Source organism: Oncorhynchus keta, chromosome 19 (assembly GCF_023373465.1).
Source record: "Oncorhynchus keta strain PuntledgeMale-10-30-2019 chromosome 19, Oket_V2, whole genome shotgun sequence".
NCBI classification, from domain to species: Eukaryota; Metazoa; Chordata; class Actinopteri; order Salmoniformes; family Salmonidae; genus Oncorhynchus; species Oncorhynchus keta.
The window spans coordinates 65,236,202-65,250,520 of record NC_068439.1 but is presented as its reverse complement, the minus strand read 5'-3'; the positions used below and the strand labels follow the sequence as shown (position 1 = coordinate 65,250,520).

At 44.7% G+C, this 14,319-nt stretch overlaps 1 protein-coding gene across 1 annotated transcript in view; it reads right to left on the bottom strand.

Moving 5' to 3' along the window:
- Positions 1 to 14,319, bottom strand: part of LOC118397873 (sodium/potassium-transporting ATPase subunit beta-1-interacting protein 2) — a 162,375-nt gene that overhangs the window by 69,783 nt on the left and 78,273 nt on the right. Inside the window, exon 3 of the mRNA XM_052471033.1 lies at positions 3,859 to 3,939. Within this exon, the coding sequence (XP_052326993.1) occupies positions 3,859 to 3,939 (81 nt within the window). The remainder of the gene's footprint in view (positions 1 to 3,858; positions 3,940 to 14,319) is intronic.

Here is a 14,319-nt window from a genome sequence, read left to right as displayed (position 1 = left end):
GCAAACATACTTCTGGTGCTAGGCCTGCACTGCTTCAGCTGTAACACAGAGTTGAATCAGAATGTGATTTTTTTTGCATCATTTATTTTATGACAACATATTTCCCTTATGTCTAGTGGGAAGTTCACAAAGTTAGTAAGGGATTTAGGCTACTCTATGGGAGTGTCCGTGATTCATGTAGGAGTTCTAGTGTCCGAGTCCCCTGTTAAACTCCTCCGGCCAGCCTGTCTGTCCCTAAACTAGATGGCTAAGTCTGTGATGGCCGGTGATGGGAAATAATAGTCTTTTTGAGCTAGCACATGAACTGTAACTCATCTATTCTGAGGGCCTTCGTGGTGCTGACAGACCCAGACTTTTCCCTCCTCTACAGTGAAATTGACTATAAATCACTTTACCACTCCCAGCCCTGACACTTTATCAGAATACCAGCATTTTACTGTATATTGAAGACTATGAAGAGCATGCAGACAGGAAGGCCTGCCACATGCACTTAAAATTGCTCCAAGAAAAAGGGCACAGATAACCTGCCAACGTTAGGATTTACTCATTGAGGCTCTGCCATGCCACTTACAACCATATCAATATTTCACAGGGATGTAAATATATCAGCATTATAAAATAACAAAATAGGAACTTCTTACAAATCGCCCAAAAACAGGTACCTTTAATTCGATTGAACTGAGAAGATATTTGCATCAAAGCTATCATATATTTTCCTCTCGGCTAAATCCATTGCTTTGATTTGAACGTTGAATAACTGCTTAGTACTTTCATAATGCAGTCAGCAATTGTTAAGGCCGAGAGCTAGAGGGCTCAAATACAGAGGGCAGGATCAATGTGGAGTTGGAGAACGTTGGCACACACTATTTTCCATTAATGCCATACTAAAATGTCAGAAAGCTCCATTCCGATGGAGTTACTTGTTTATGTAGATGTCAGGTTGTTCCAGTCTGGATGAGATTCCTGGGTGAGGAGAGGTGAGCTGTTTTTCTGGAAGTTAGTGTGTGGAGACGAGCCAGATGTTTCCATCTTTCCCAGATTGGGAGGGAAGATTGTGAGCAGCTCTTATTCCATCAGCTCTCTCCTCCTCCTCCTCCTCTCTGCCAGCCTGTGACTATTTGCCTAGAAGCTAGAAGGCTGGCTGCTGCCATGGCTGGGACACGTCTTATTTACTGTGCCTGAGCTCAGCCTGGAGCTCCATGGCTCTCTACGCCTGCTCTACCCACTCTTCCCTGCTCTTCATTGTCACTTTCTGTGCCACCAGTCCCCTGCTGATGGCCTCCAAATCCAATCCCCAGCATCTCTCTGGGCATGCCAATGGAAATGGACATCAGGCCAAAGAGTTGGCAGCTTTTAACCCATTCACATATTAAAGCACAAACACAACCCCGAGGGGAGCTCTCGTTAAGAGTGCACAGTTTGCTGCTTGAGACATCCGCAACTCAGAGGGCCACCATTTCTCATTAATGTCAAAGAAACATGATGACATTTTCTCTATACAAGCCCAAACCTGATCTACTGAAAATACTATAGCTGTTTATTCTCTCTCAAGTCATTCACCATTTCAATGTCAATCACTCTCCTGGTAGACTATTGGCTTTCACCTAGACACGTCCCTCTCGACAGAGGGATTGAACTCGTTGAGACCTGTAAGAAGGATCTCGCTATTTAATGAAGGACAGACGTAGGGATTCTTCCCATTTGTTTATCTTTATTTGTTTCTGTGTGTGATGTAAATCTAATTGCATTGCTGCCTTGGCAGGGCCCGATGGATTCTCTCCTGGTTAAACACATTACACCCACATTAATAAATCATGAGCCACACCAACGTGAGCCAAATAAATCACACTAACTAACATACTATCACTTTACTGTTACTAATTAAAGTGCCTGAGCAGACCCACCGTGCAGAACATGCAGCGGAATCACACTCAGAACAACAGAACCTCAGCTCTACAGCACTGTTGAATACCGGATGCCCTTTTTCAGCAGCCTGGCAAAACGAGGAGGAGCGATGAGTTGATGCCTCAGTGCCTCTCTTCTCACTGGGAAGACAAGTGACAAGGATACTTGGTGAACTGACTCTGGTAAATTGTGAAGGAAGTCTTGGAGCAGGGGAGAAAAGATGTGCTGAGCTGGGAGCAGCAGCAGCTCAGGCATGAGTGAAGAAGCTCTTGAGGAGCCTCAGCGTCGACAGAGGAGCGGGCTCTTGGTTTGTGATGGCGCTGCAGTAATGACAGACTGCAGGCCCCAGAGGAAGCCCAGCTTCAAAAGATGACACCAGTCCTGCCAGTCCCCAGTCCACAACAAGCCAATCACACGAGCCTCAGAAATCCTACTGTTTACCACCTACAAACCCTCTGTCTTGTCTTGAACTGAGGATCACTGCATTCGTATTTGGTCAACAGATGTTCGCAGTGCCAAGCCAATGATCATCCTCTTCGAAGGATGCTCTTCTTTCAGGCAAGTTAGATGGCAAAAAACTCAGAACTCACTGATAAAAAGGCAATATACCATGCATAGACCGTATTTTTGCGGAAATAACAGGATTGAGTTTGTCAAGGTGTATATATGCCTCAAACCCATGTGATTTGCCAGCAGTTAATGACCGACTGCACTGTAATAAAACTGTAACGCAACAGATGCCATCCCCTGATGCTTTTCAAAAGTGCTAAGATATCTCTGAGGTGAAACTGCCAAATCCTCCAAAGGCAATTGAGGAGGAAGGAAGCCATTTTGGCAAAGGCTGGTGGAGAGTGAAGACTGTGAGACTTAAGTGAGAGCGCCATCTGTTGCCATCTGATTCCAGATAAGATGAAACAGTAATGACTAAGCAACACGGAAACACAATCGACTAATAAATGAACAGACATTCCTCTCCGATAAGCACAACACAAATGGTGCGACAACACACCCATACGTGTTCTCTTTCCTTTCTATGTGGATCCACTGAACTAAAACTACCATGCCGGTGAATAAGCTTGATCAATAACACTAATAATAGTTATCATTCAAGATAGAATATTTTCATGTAATGCAGGCATGTTTGTGACCAAAAGCTACAGCAATATAACCTTTGTGTGTCTATTTGACTCATCTCCACAGCTTTAATATTATCGGATCATGAGAAGAGCTCAGAGTCAGTGATCAAAATAAAGGGATTAGTCATTTCAGTTTCATTTGGAAAATGAAAACGTAATAGATAAAAGCACTTGATGAATTGGATAATCAAGTTACACGGCTGGTTTGCCTTTTAATTGGGTACAATATTGGACATTTTGACATTTTAATTATATCTTCTCTCATTTTCTCATACATACATGAGCAGATGAAAAATTATGGAATAAATTGCTAGTTGAAATGAGAGAGATTGAGCATGGGGAGCAAAGAGAGGGAGTTGGGTGAGGGAGGGAGAGAGACATGTAGAGAGAGAGAGAGAGAGAGAGAGAGAGAGAGAGAGAGAGAGAGAGAGAGAGAGAGAGAGAGAGAGAGAGAGAGAGACGACACATTTGCATCTATATTGCAGTATTACTGTATTACCTTGAACCAACAGTGAACCAACAATGCTTATTGACACATCAGCTCCAGTATAGTACTACTCCTTTTGTATTCATGCTTGTAAAAGTACAAACTGTGCACTTTTCGTTCCAAAGAATTTTGAAGAAAAATAACAGAGAGGCGGCTAGATAGATTGCTAGCTTAGCTAGCTATCTCTTTCAGAACCAGGGAAGTAATGTGTAACCTGTGATTAAATTGCATGAGAAGGCCATTAAAGACATTTTATCCATGGTCTCTGTTCCCGGGCAGGTAATAATAACAGCTCACCAGTCCTGTACAGCTCTAAGCAGGTCACATTACCTTGGAGAGGTCCCCCACTTCCAGGTAGAAACAGATGATGAAGACATTCCAGGTCACCCAGAGCACCAGCCACACTGCATACTATGGGAGAGAGAGAGAGAGGGGATCGAGAGAGGGGAGAGAGAGGGGATCGAGAGAGGGGATCGAGAGAGGGGAGAGAGAGGGGATCGAGAGAGGGGAGAGAGAGGGGGAGAGAGAGGGGATCGAGAGAGGGGGAGAGAGAGGGGATCGAGAGAGGGAGAGAGAGGGGATCGAGAGAGGGGGGGAGAGAGAGGGGATCGAGAGAGGGGGAGAGAGAGGGGGAGAGAGGGGGAGAGAGAGGGGATCGAGAGAGGGGGAGGGAGGGGGTCGAGAGAGGGGAGAGAGAGGGGGGGAGAGAGAGGGGGAGAGAGAGGGGATCGAGAGAGGGGGAGAGAGGGGATCGAGAGAGGGGGAGAGAGGGGGAGAGAGAGGGGATCGAGAGAGGGGGGAGAGAGGGGATCGAGAGAGAGGGGGAGAGAGAGGGGATCGAGAGAGGGGGAGAGAGGGGATCGAGAGAGGGGGAGAGAGAGGGGATCGAGAGAGGGGAGAGAGAGGGGGGAGAGAGGGGGAGAGAGAGGGGATCGAGAGAGGGGAGAGAGAGGGGGAGGAGGGGATCGAGAGAGGGGAGAGAGAGGGGATCGAGAGAGGGGGGAGAGAGGGGATCGAGAGAGGGGGAGAGAGAGGGGATCGAGAGAGGGGAGAGAGGGGGTCGAGAGAGGGGAGAGAGAGGGGATCGAGAGAGGGGGGAGAGAGAGGGATCGAGAGAGAGGGGAGAGAGAGGGGGAGAGAGAGGGGATCGAGAGAGGGGAGAGAGAGGGGGGAGAGGAAGCACACGTCACTGAAGTAACAGTATCACAGTATTAGAACACCACAAGTGGTGTCAAGTTCAGAATAACACCCCAAAAACAAATGCATATTTGGATTCTCGTTAGTATCTGGGCCAAGATCATAGTGTTTCTTTGTAATTAATTATCTTCCGGGTATGTCTTCACACAGATCTGAGACATGCCAGAGTTAAACATTCAGTGCCTTCTCGGTATTAAGCAGAGTATTAATGTGTGTGTGTTTATTGGTTTATTCGGATCCCCATTAGCTTTTGCCGAAGCAGCTTGTGTCAAAATGAAATTGTTAGTGAAGAACACAACGATGTCGTTATAGTACAGAAGGTCCACTTTTATGTCTGTACTGTCAAAAGGTCTAAATGTGTACTCACAACAAGGTTAAGGGCAAAATGAGTTTGACAACCCTGATCTAAAACATGGCGCATCTAAAGACATACATAGATCTTTTTTGGAGCAGTAACGATGTGCGCTGAGAGTCGGGAAGCAAGTTCAGGGAGTGAGTGTTTTAATAAATAACTGAAACCAACACGTAACACAAACAACGCACAGACAGGACCCGGGAACAGAAACAATGGGGACGGAACCAAAGGGAGTGACATATAAAGGGCAGGTAATCAATGAAGTGATGAAGTCCAGGTGAGTGTCGTTATGCGCGTAACGATGGGGACAGGTGTGCGCCATAACAAGCAGCCTGGTGACCTAGAGGCCAGAGAGGGAGCACACATGACAAGCGGGATATTTTGAATCATCGGATTGCATTTTAAAGCAGACAGGTGATTCAGAATACGATACTGGGCATAGGAAATGGGAAATCAAATTGCATTACATGTAGGGAGCTCAGCCAAATATACTGTTTTACAGTGCATTCGTAAAGTATTCAGACCTTTTGACTTTTTCCACATTTTGTTACGTTACAGTGTTATTCTAGAATTGATTAAATGAAACAATTTCCTCATCAATCTACACACAATACCCCATAATGAGAATCCAGTTGTTTTTGTTATATTTGGCAAATTTATAAAACAATTAAAACCAAATATCTTACTTACATACACTACCGTTCAAAAGTTTGGGGTCACTTAGAAATGTCCTTGTTTTTTAAAGAAAAGCACATTTTTTGTCCATTAAAATAACAGAAATACAGTGTAGACATTGTTAATGTTGTAAATGACTATTTAAGCTGGAAAAAGCTGATTTTTAATGGAATATCTACATAGGCATACAGAGGCCATTATCACCATCACTCCTGTGTTCCAATGGCATGTTGTGTTATCTAATCCAAGTTAATCATTTTAAAAGGCTAATTGATCATTAAAAAACCTAATGACCCTTTGCTATGAGACTCGAAATTGAGCTCAGGTGAATTGAGCTCTGTTTCCATTGATGATCCTTCAGATGTTTCTACAACTTGGTTGAGTACACCTGTGGTAAATTCAGTTGATTGGACATGACTTGGAAAGTCATACACCTGTCTATTTAAGGCCCCACAGTTGACAGAGCATGTCAGAGCAAAAACTAAGCCATGAGGTCGAAGGAATTGTCCGTAGAGCTCTGAGATAGGATTGTGTCGAGGCACAGATCTGGGGAAGGGTACCAAAACATGATTATTATTTTTTTCACCTTTATTTAACCAGGTAGGCAAGTTGAGAACAAGTTCTCATTTACAATTGCGACCTGGCCAAGATAAAGCAAAGCAGTTCGACAGATACAACGACACAGAGTTACACATGGAGTAAAACAAACATACAGTCAATAATACAGTATAAACAAGTCTAAATACAATGTGAGCAAATGGGGTGAGAAGGGAGGTAAAGGCAAAAAAGGCCATGGTGGCAAAGTAAATACAATATAGCAAGTAAAACACTGGAATGGTAGTTTTACAATGGAAGAATGTGCAAAGTATAAATAAAAATAATGGGGTGCAAAGGAGCTAAATTAATTAATTAATTAAATACAGTTGGGAAAGAGGTAGTTGTTTGGGCTAAATTATAGGTGGGCTATGTACAGGTGCAGTAATCTGTGAGCTGCTCTGGCAGTTGGTGCTTAAAGCTAGTGAGGGATATAAGTGTTTCCAGTTTCAGAGATTTTTGTAGTTCGTTCCAGTCATTGGCAGCAAAGAACTGGAAGGAGAAGCGGCCAAAGAAAGAATTGGTCTTGGGGGTGACTAGAGAGATATACCTGCTGGAGCGTGTGCTACAGGTGGGAAATGCTATGGTGACCAGCGAGCTGAGATAAGGGGGGACTTTACCTAGCAGGGTCTTGTAGATGACATGGAGCCAGTGGGTTTGGCGACGAGTATGAAGCGAGGGCCAGCCAACGAGAGCGTACAGGTCGCAATGGTGGGTAGTATATGGGGCTTTGGTGACAAAACGGATTGCACTGTGATATTATGCAACATTGAAGGACCCCAATAACAGTGGCATCCATCATTCTCAAATTGAAGTTTAGAACCAACCGGTCTCTTCCTAGAGCTGGCCGCCCGGCCAAACTGAGCAAACGGGTGAGAAGGGCCTTGGTCAGGGAGCTGAACAAGAACCAGATGGTCACTCTGACAGAGCTCCAGAGTTCATCTGTGGAGATGGGAGAACCTTCCAGAAGGATAACCATCTCTGCAGCACTCCACCAATCAGTGGTCAGACGGATGCCACTCCTCAGTAAAAAGCACATGACAGCCCGCTTGGAGCTTGTCAAAAAACACCGAAAGACTCTCAGACCATGAGAAACAAGATTCTCTTTGACCTGAATGCCAAGCGTCACGCCTGGAGGAAACCTTGCACCATCTCTACGGTGAAGCATGGTGGTGGCAGCATCATGCTGTGGGGATGTTTTTCAGTGGCAGGGACTGGGAGAATAGTCAGGATTGAGGAAAAGATGAACATTCTGTTTTGAACATTCCTTTAGGACTGATGCCCAACAGCATTTTGCTCAATTGGCACTGATGAAAATTTAATCAAAAGTGTATTACAGTGGCTTGGAAATACAATACATTTATACCTTTTGTCATCATTTTGATGTAACCAGATTGACTGTAGATGCAATAAAATGTTAGCTAGCTAGTTAATATTGAGGGGAGACCAACAGATTTTAGATCATTACATAGGTGCACCTTGTACTGAGGACAATAAAAGGCCACTCTAAAATGTGCAGTTTTATCACACAACATAATGCCACAGATGTCTTAAGTTCTGAGGTAGCGTGTAATTGTCATGCTGACAGCAGGACATTCCACCAGAGCTGTTAGGGACTAATGGGACAAATGGCCTGTTCCTGGTGCTTCATTGGCCCTGATACCCACTCAGCCAAGGAAAATGGAACTACAAGTGGTGTGCTGCTGTTGTTATGACATCGTGTCAGAGAATTGAATGTTAATTTCTCTACCACAAGCCGCCTCCAACATCATTTTAGAGAATTTGGCAGTATGTCCAACCAGCCTCACAACCACAGACCTTGTGTAACCACGCCAGCCCAGGACCTCCACGTCCGGCTTCTTCACCTGCGGGATCGTTCGAGACCAGCCACCCGGGTAGCTGATGAAACTGTGGGTTTGCACAACCAAATAATTTCTGCACAAATTGTCAGAAACAGTCTCAGGGAAGCTCATATGCATGCTCGTCATCACCAGGGTCTTGTCCTGACTGCAGTTTGGCGTCGTAACTGACTTCAGTGGGCAAATGCTCACCTTCGATGGCCACTGGCACACTGAAGAAGTGTGCTCTTCACGGATGAATCCCAGTTTCAACTGTACCGGACAGATGGCAGACAGCATGTATGTGGTCGTGTAGGCGAGCGGTTTGCTGATGTCAACGTTGTGAACAGAACGCCCCAAGGTGGTGGTGGGATTATGGTATGGGAAGACATAAGCTACAGACAACAAACACAATTGCATTTTATAAATGGCCATTTGAATGGACAGAGATACCGTGACAAGATCCTGAGGCCCCATTGCCGCTCCATCGCCTCATGTTTCAGCATGATAATGCCTGGCCACATGTTTCAGCATGATAATGCCTGGCCTCATGTTTCAGCATGATAATGCCTGGCCTCATGGTTCAGCATGATAATGCCTGGCCTCATGTTTCAGCATGATAATGCCTGGCCTCATGTTTCAGCATGATAATGCCTGGCCTCATGTTTCAGCATGATAATGCCTGGCCTCATGTTTCAGCATGATAATGCCTGGCCTCATGTTTCAGCATGATAATGCCTGGCCTCATGTTTCAGCATGATAATGCCTGGCGCTGTGTTGCAAGGATCTGTACACAATACTGACTGGTTTTCTTATTCACGCCCATATCTAAGGTATCTGTGACCAACAGATGCATATCTGTATTCCCACTCGTGTGAAATCCATAGATTAGGGCCTAATGAATTCATTTCAATTCACTGATTTCCTTATATGAACTTATAACTCAGTAAAATCTAAGACATTATTTCATGTTGCATTTATATTTTTGTTCAGTGTATTTGTCTACTTTAGAAATGTCATCGACATGTTATGAATGTGTTAGGGTACACTTTTCCCCTTCACCTCTCTAAAATATATGTTTCCGGCTGAATTCACCAGACCATTGAGAGAGGGGGAGAGCCGCCACGGAGTAGGTTTTTACCATCTCTAAATCTGACACGTTGTCAGGACATTAGATCCAGAAGATGGGTGCGTGTAGTGGAACCTCATTTGGCCCCTCTCCAGCTACTGGCAAGCACAATTTTAAATGAGAATAAAAATGTATCTGCTCTGACAGCATTACCAAAACGGATATAAGCAAGAGTAATGCTGGACAGTAAGCCATTTATCTTCACAGGCATAGGAGGGGATGAGGAGGGGTGTAAAGGTGATCAGCTTTATCTCTGCAGCATGACAGGGGCTCTCTCTGACGGCTGATTTGATGACCAAGTCCATCATAACATTGATATCTCTCCTGAGCTCTCAGACAAGTCAAAATGCCTGGGTTTTAAATCTGCATATGTGGTTTTAGTGAAAGGCTGTCACTCATAACAAGGGATTTATTTCTGGTAGGAGAATCTTGAATTAAGATTTATTCCTGCTCACTTTATCCCCATTTTGTGTAGGACATAGATTTAGCCTTGGCATTTTATCAGTTAGAGGACCATACACTGAGTGTACAAAACATTAAGAATTACACCCCTTAAATATTTTGTCTTGCTCATTCACCCTCTGAATGGCACACATAAACTCATCAAAAAAAGAAATGTCTTCTCACTGTCAACTGCGTTTATTTTCAGCAAACTGTGTGTAAATATTTGTGTACATATTTGTATGAACATTTGTATGAACATAACAAGATTCAACAACTGAGACATAAACTGAACAAGTTCCACAGACGTGTGACTAACAGAAATGGAATAATGTTCCCCTGAACAAAGGGAGGTCAAAATCAAAAGTAACAGTCAGTATCAAGCAGGCTTGTTTTCGAGTTGCTGTGCGTTTTGTTGCCAACCTATTTTGCTACCTGACAACTTTATGGTTTTCACTTTTTAATTACCGTTCATATATTTATTTATTTTTTCCTCAACTTTTTCACTCCGGACGCTTTATCTGGACACGATTCGTCAGGACCTCCAACAGCCGAAGCTACGTAGTAACATTAACATGATGCCTTCTAATTGTAGTCGCTGTACTCGCCTTACGGCGAGGATAGCTGTGCTTACAAGCCCAGCTTCAGACGCAATCGTTAGGCACGGGTAATTTCAGTGTAGGAAAGGATGAAACAGCGTCTGTGCCACCAGTAAGTACAGATAGTAGTATAAATCCCCTGGCACAGTCCCCGCAGCCGGACAACTTTCTCACGGTTTCTGTAAGGAAATGCTGTAGGAAAGCTCAACCGGTGTCGCTCATTCACCCGACAGAAACTTTCAACCGGTTTTCCCCATTAAGCAGCGGGTCGGAGTCAGAGGCCGAGTCTTCTCTGGTCTCTACTCCTCCCGTTACGGGGTCTGAGACGCCGAAGCTTCCCACCATTAGCTCTGACAAATTGAAAACTCTAGTCATTGGCGACTCCATTACCCGCAAAATTAGACTTAAAACGAATCATCCAGCGATCATACACTGTTTACCAGGGGGCAGGGCTACCGACGTTAAGGCTAATCTGAAGATGGTGCTGGCTAAAGCTAAAACTGGCGAGTGTAGAGAGTATAGAGATATTGTTATCCACGTCGGCACCAACGATGTTAGGATGAAACAGTCAGAGATCACCAAGCGCAACATAGCTTCTGCGTGCATATCAGCTAGAAAGATGTGTCGGCATCGAGTAATTGTCTCTGGCCCCCTCCCAGTTAGGGGGAGTGATGAGCTCTACAGCAGAGTCTCACAACTCAATCGTTGGTTGAAAACTGTTTTCTGCCCCTCCCAAAAGATAGAATTTGTAGATAACTGGCCCTCTTTCTGGGACTCGCCCACAAACAGGACCAAGCCTGACCCGCTGCTCTGGCCCCCAATGGTGGAACAAACTCCCTCACGACGCCAGGACAGCGGAGTCAATCACCACCTTCCGGAGACACCTGAAACCCTACCTCTTTAAGGAATACCTAGGATAGGATAAGTAATCCTTCTCACCCCCCTTTAAGATTTAGATGCACTATTGTAAAGTGACTGTTCTACTGGATGTCATAAGGTGAATGCACCTATTTGTAAGTCGCTCTGGATAAGAGCGTCTGCTAAATGACTTAAATGTAAAATGCTATAAATTCACAGACAACACAAAGATTCCTTGATGCCCTTCCAGACTCCCTCTGCCTACCCAAGGACGCCAGAGGACAAAAATCAGTTAACCACCTAACTGAGGATCTCGATTTAACCTTGCGCAATACCCTAGATGCAGTTGCACCCCTAAAAACTAAAAACATTTCTCATAAGAAACTAGTTCCCTGGTACACAGAAAATACCCGAGCTCTAAAGCAAGCTTCCAGAAAATTGGAACGGAAATGGCGCCACACCAAACTGGAAGTCTTCCGACTAGCTTGGAAAGACGGTACCGTGCAGTACCGAAGAGCCCTTACTGCTGCTCGATCATCCTATTTTTCTAACTTAATTGGGGAAAATAAGAACAATCCGAAATTCCTTTTTGATACTGTCGCAAAGCTAACTAAAAAGCAGCATTCCCCAAGAGAGGATGACTTTCACTTCAGCAGTGATAAATTCATGAACTTCTTTGAGGAAAAGATTATGATTATTAGAAAGCAAATTACAGACTCCTCTTTAAACCTGCATATTCCTCCAAACCTCAGTTGTCCTGAGTCTGCACAACTCTGCCAGGACCTAGGATCAAGAGAGAAGCTCAAGTGTTTTAGTACTATATCTCTTGACACAATGATGCTGGACCCTATTCCAACTAAACTACTGAAAGAGCTGCTTCCTGTGCTTGGCCCTCCTATGTTGAACATAATAAACGGCTCTCTATCCACTGGATGTGTACCAAACTCACTAAAAGTGGCAGTAATAAAGCCAAACCTTGACCCAGAAAATATTAAAAAACTATCGGCCTATATCGAATCTTCCATTCCTCTCAAAGATTTTAGAGAAGGCTGTTGCGCAGCAACTCACTGCCTTCCTGAAGACAAACAATGTATACGAAATGCTTCAGTCTGGTTTTAGACCCCATCATAGCACTGAGACGGCACTTGTGAAGGTGGTAAATGACATTTTAATGGCATCGGACCGAGGCTCTGCATCTGTCCTCGTGCTCCTAGACCTTAGTGCTGCTTTTGATACCATCGATCACCACATTCTTTTGGAGAGATTGTAAACCCAAATTGGTCTACACGGACATGTTCTGGCCTGGTTTAGATCTTATCTGTCGGAAAGATATCAGTTTGTCTCTGTTAATGGTTTGTCCTCTGACAAATCAACTGTAAATTTTGTGTGTTCCTCAAGGTTCCGTTTTAGGACCACTATTGTTTTCACTATACATTTTACCTCTTGGGGATGTTATTCGAAAACATAATGTTAACTTTCACTGCTATGCGGATGACACACAGCTGTACATTTCAATGAAACATGGTGAAGCCCCAAAATTGCCCTCGCTAGAAGCATGTGTTTCAGACATAAGGAAGTGGATGGCTGCAAACTTTCTACTATTAAACTCGGACAAAACAGAGATGCTTGTTCTAGGTCCCAAGAAACAAAGAGATCTTCTGTTGAATCTGACAATTAATCTTAATGGTTGTACAGTCGTCTCAAATAAAACTGTGAAGGACCTCGGCGTTACTCTGGACCTGATCTCTCTTTTGAAGAACATATCAAGACCATTTAGAGGACAGCTTTTTTTCCATCTACGTAATATTGCAAAAATCAGAAACTTTCTGTCCAAAAATGATGCAGAAAAATTAATCCATGCTTTTGTCACTTCTAGGTTAGACTACTGCAATGCGCTACTTTCTGGCTACCCGGAAAAAGCACTAAATAAACTTCAGTTAGTGTTAAATACGGCTGCTAGAATCCTGACTAGAACCAAAAAATTTGATCATATTACTCCAGTGCTAGCCTCTCTACACTGGCTTCCTGTCAAAGCAAGGGCTGATTTCAAGGTTTTACTGCTAACCTACAAAGCATTACATGGGCTTGCTCCTACCTATCTCTCTGATTTGGTCCTGCCGTACATACCTACACGTACGCTACGGTCACAAGACGCAGGCCTCCTAATTGTCCCTAGAATTTCTAAGCAAACAGCTGGAGGCAGGGCTTTCTCCTATAGAGCTCCATTTTTATGGAACGGTCTGCCTACCCATGTCAGAGACACAAACTCGGTCTCAACCTTTAAGTCTTTACTGAAGACTCATCTCTTCAGTGGGTCATATGATTGAGTGTAGTCTGGCCCAGGAGTGGGAAGGTGAACGGAAAGGCTCTGGAGCAACGAACCGCCCTTGCTGTCTCTGCCTGACCGGTTCCCCTCTTTCCACTGGGATTCTCTGCCTCTAACCCTATTACAGGGGCTGAGTCACTGGCTTACTGGGGCTCTCTCATGCCGTCCCTTCAGGGGGTGCGTCACCTGAGTGGGTTGATTCACTGTTGTGGTCATCCTGTCTGGGTTGGCACCCCCCCCTTGGGTTGTGCCGTGGCGGAGATCTTTGTGGGCTATACTCAGCCTTGTCTCAGGATGGTAAGTTGGCGGTTGAAGATATCCCTCTAGTGGTGTGGGGGCTGTGCTTTGGTAAAGTGGGTGGGGTTATATCCTTCCTGTTTGGCCCTGTCCGAGGGTGTCCTCGGATGGGGCCACAGTGTCTCCTGACCCCTCCTGTCTCAGCCTCCAGTATTTATGCTGCAGTAGTTTGTGTCGGGGGGCTAAGGTCAGTTTGTTATATCTGGAGTACTTCTCCTGTCCTATTCGGTGTCCTGTGTGAATCTAAGTGTGCGTTCTCTAATTCTCTCCTTCTTTCTTTCTCTCTCTCTGAGGACCTGAGCCCTAGGACCATGCCCCAGGACTACCTGACATGATGACTCCTTGCTGTCCCCAGTCCACCTGGCCATGCTGCTGCTCCAGTTTCAACTGTTCTGCCTTACTATTATTTGACCATTCTGGTCATTTATGAACATTTGAACATCTTGGCCATGTTCTGTTATAATCTCCACCCGGCACAGCCA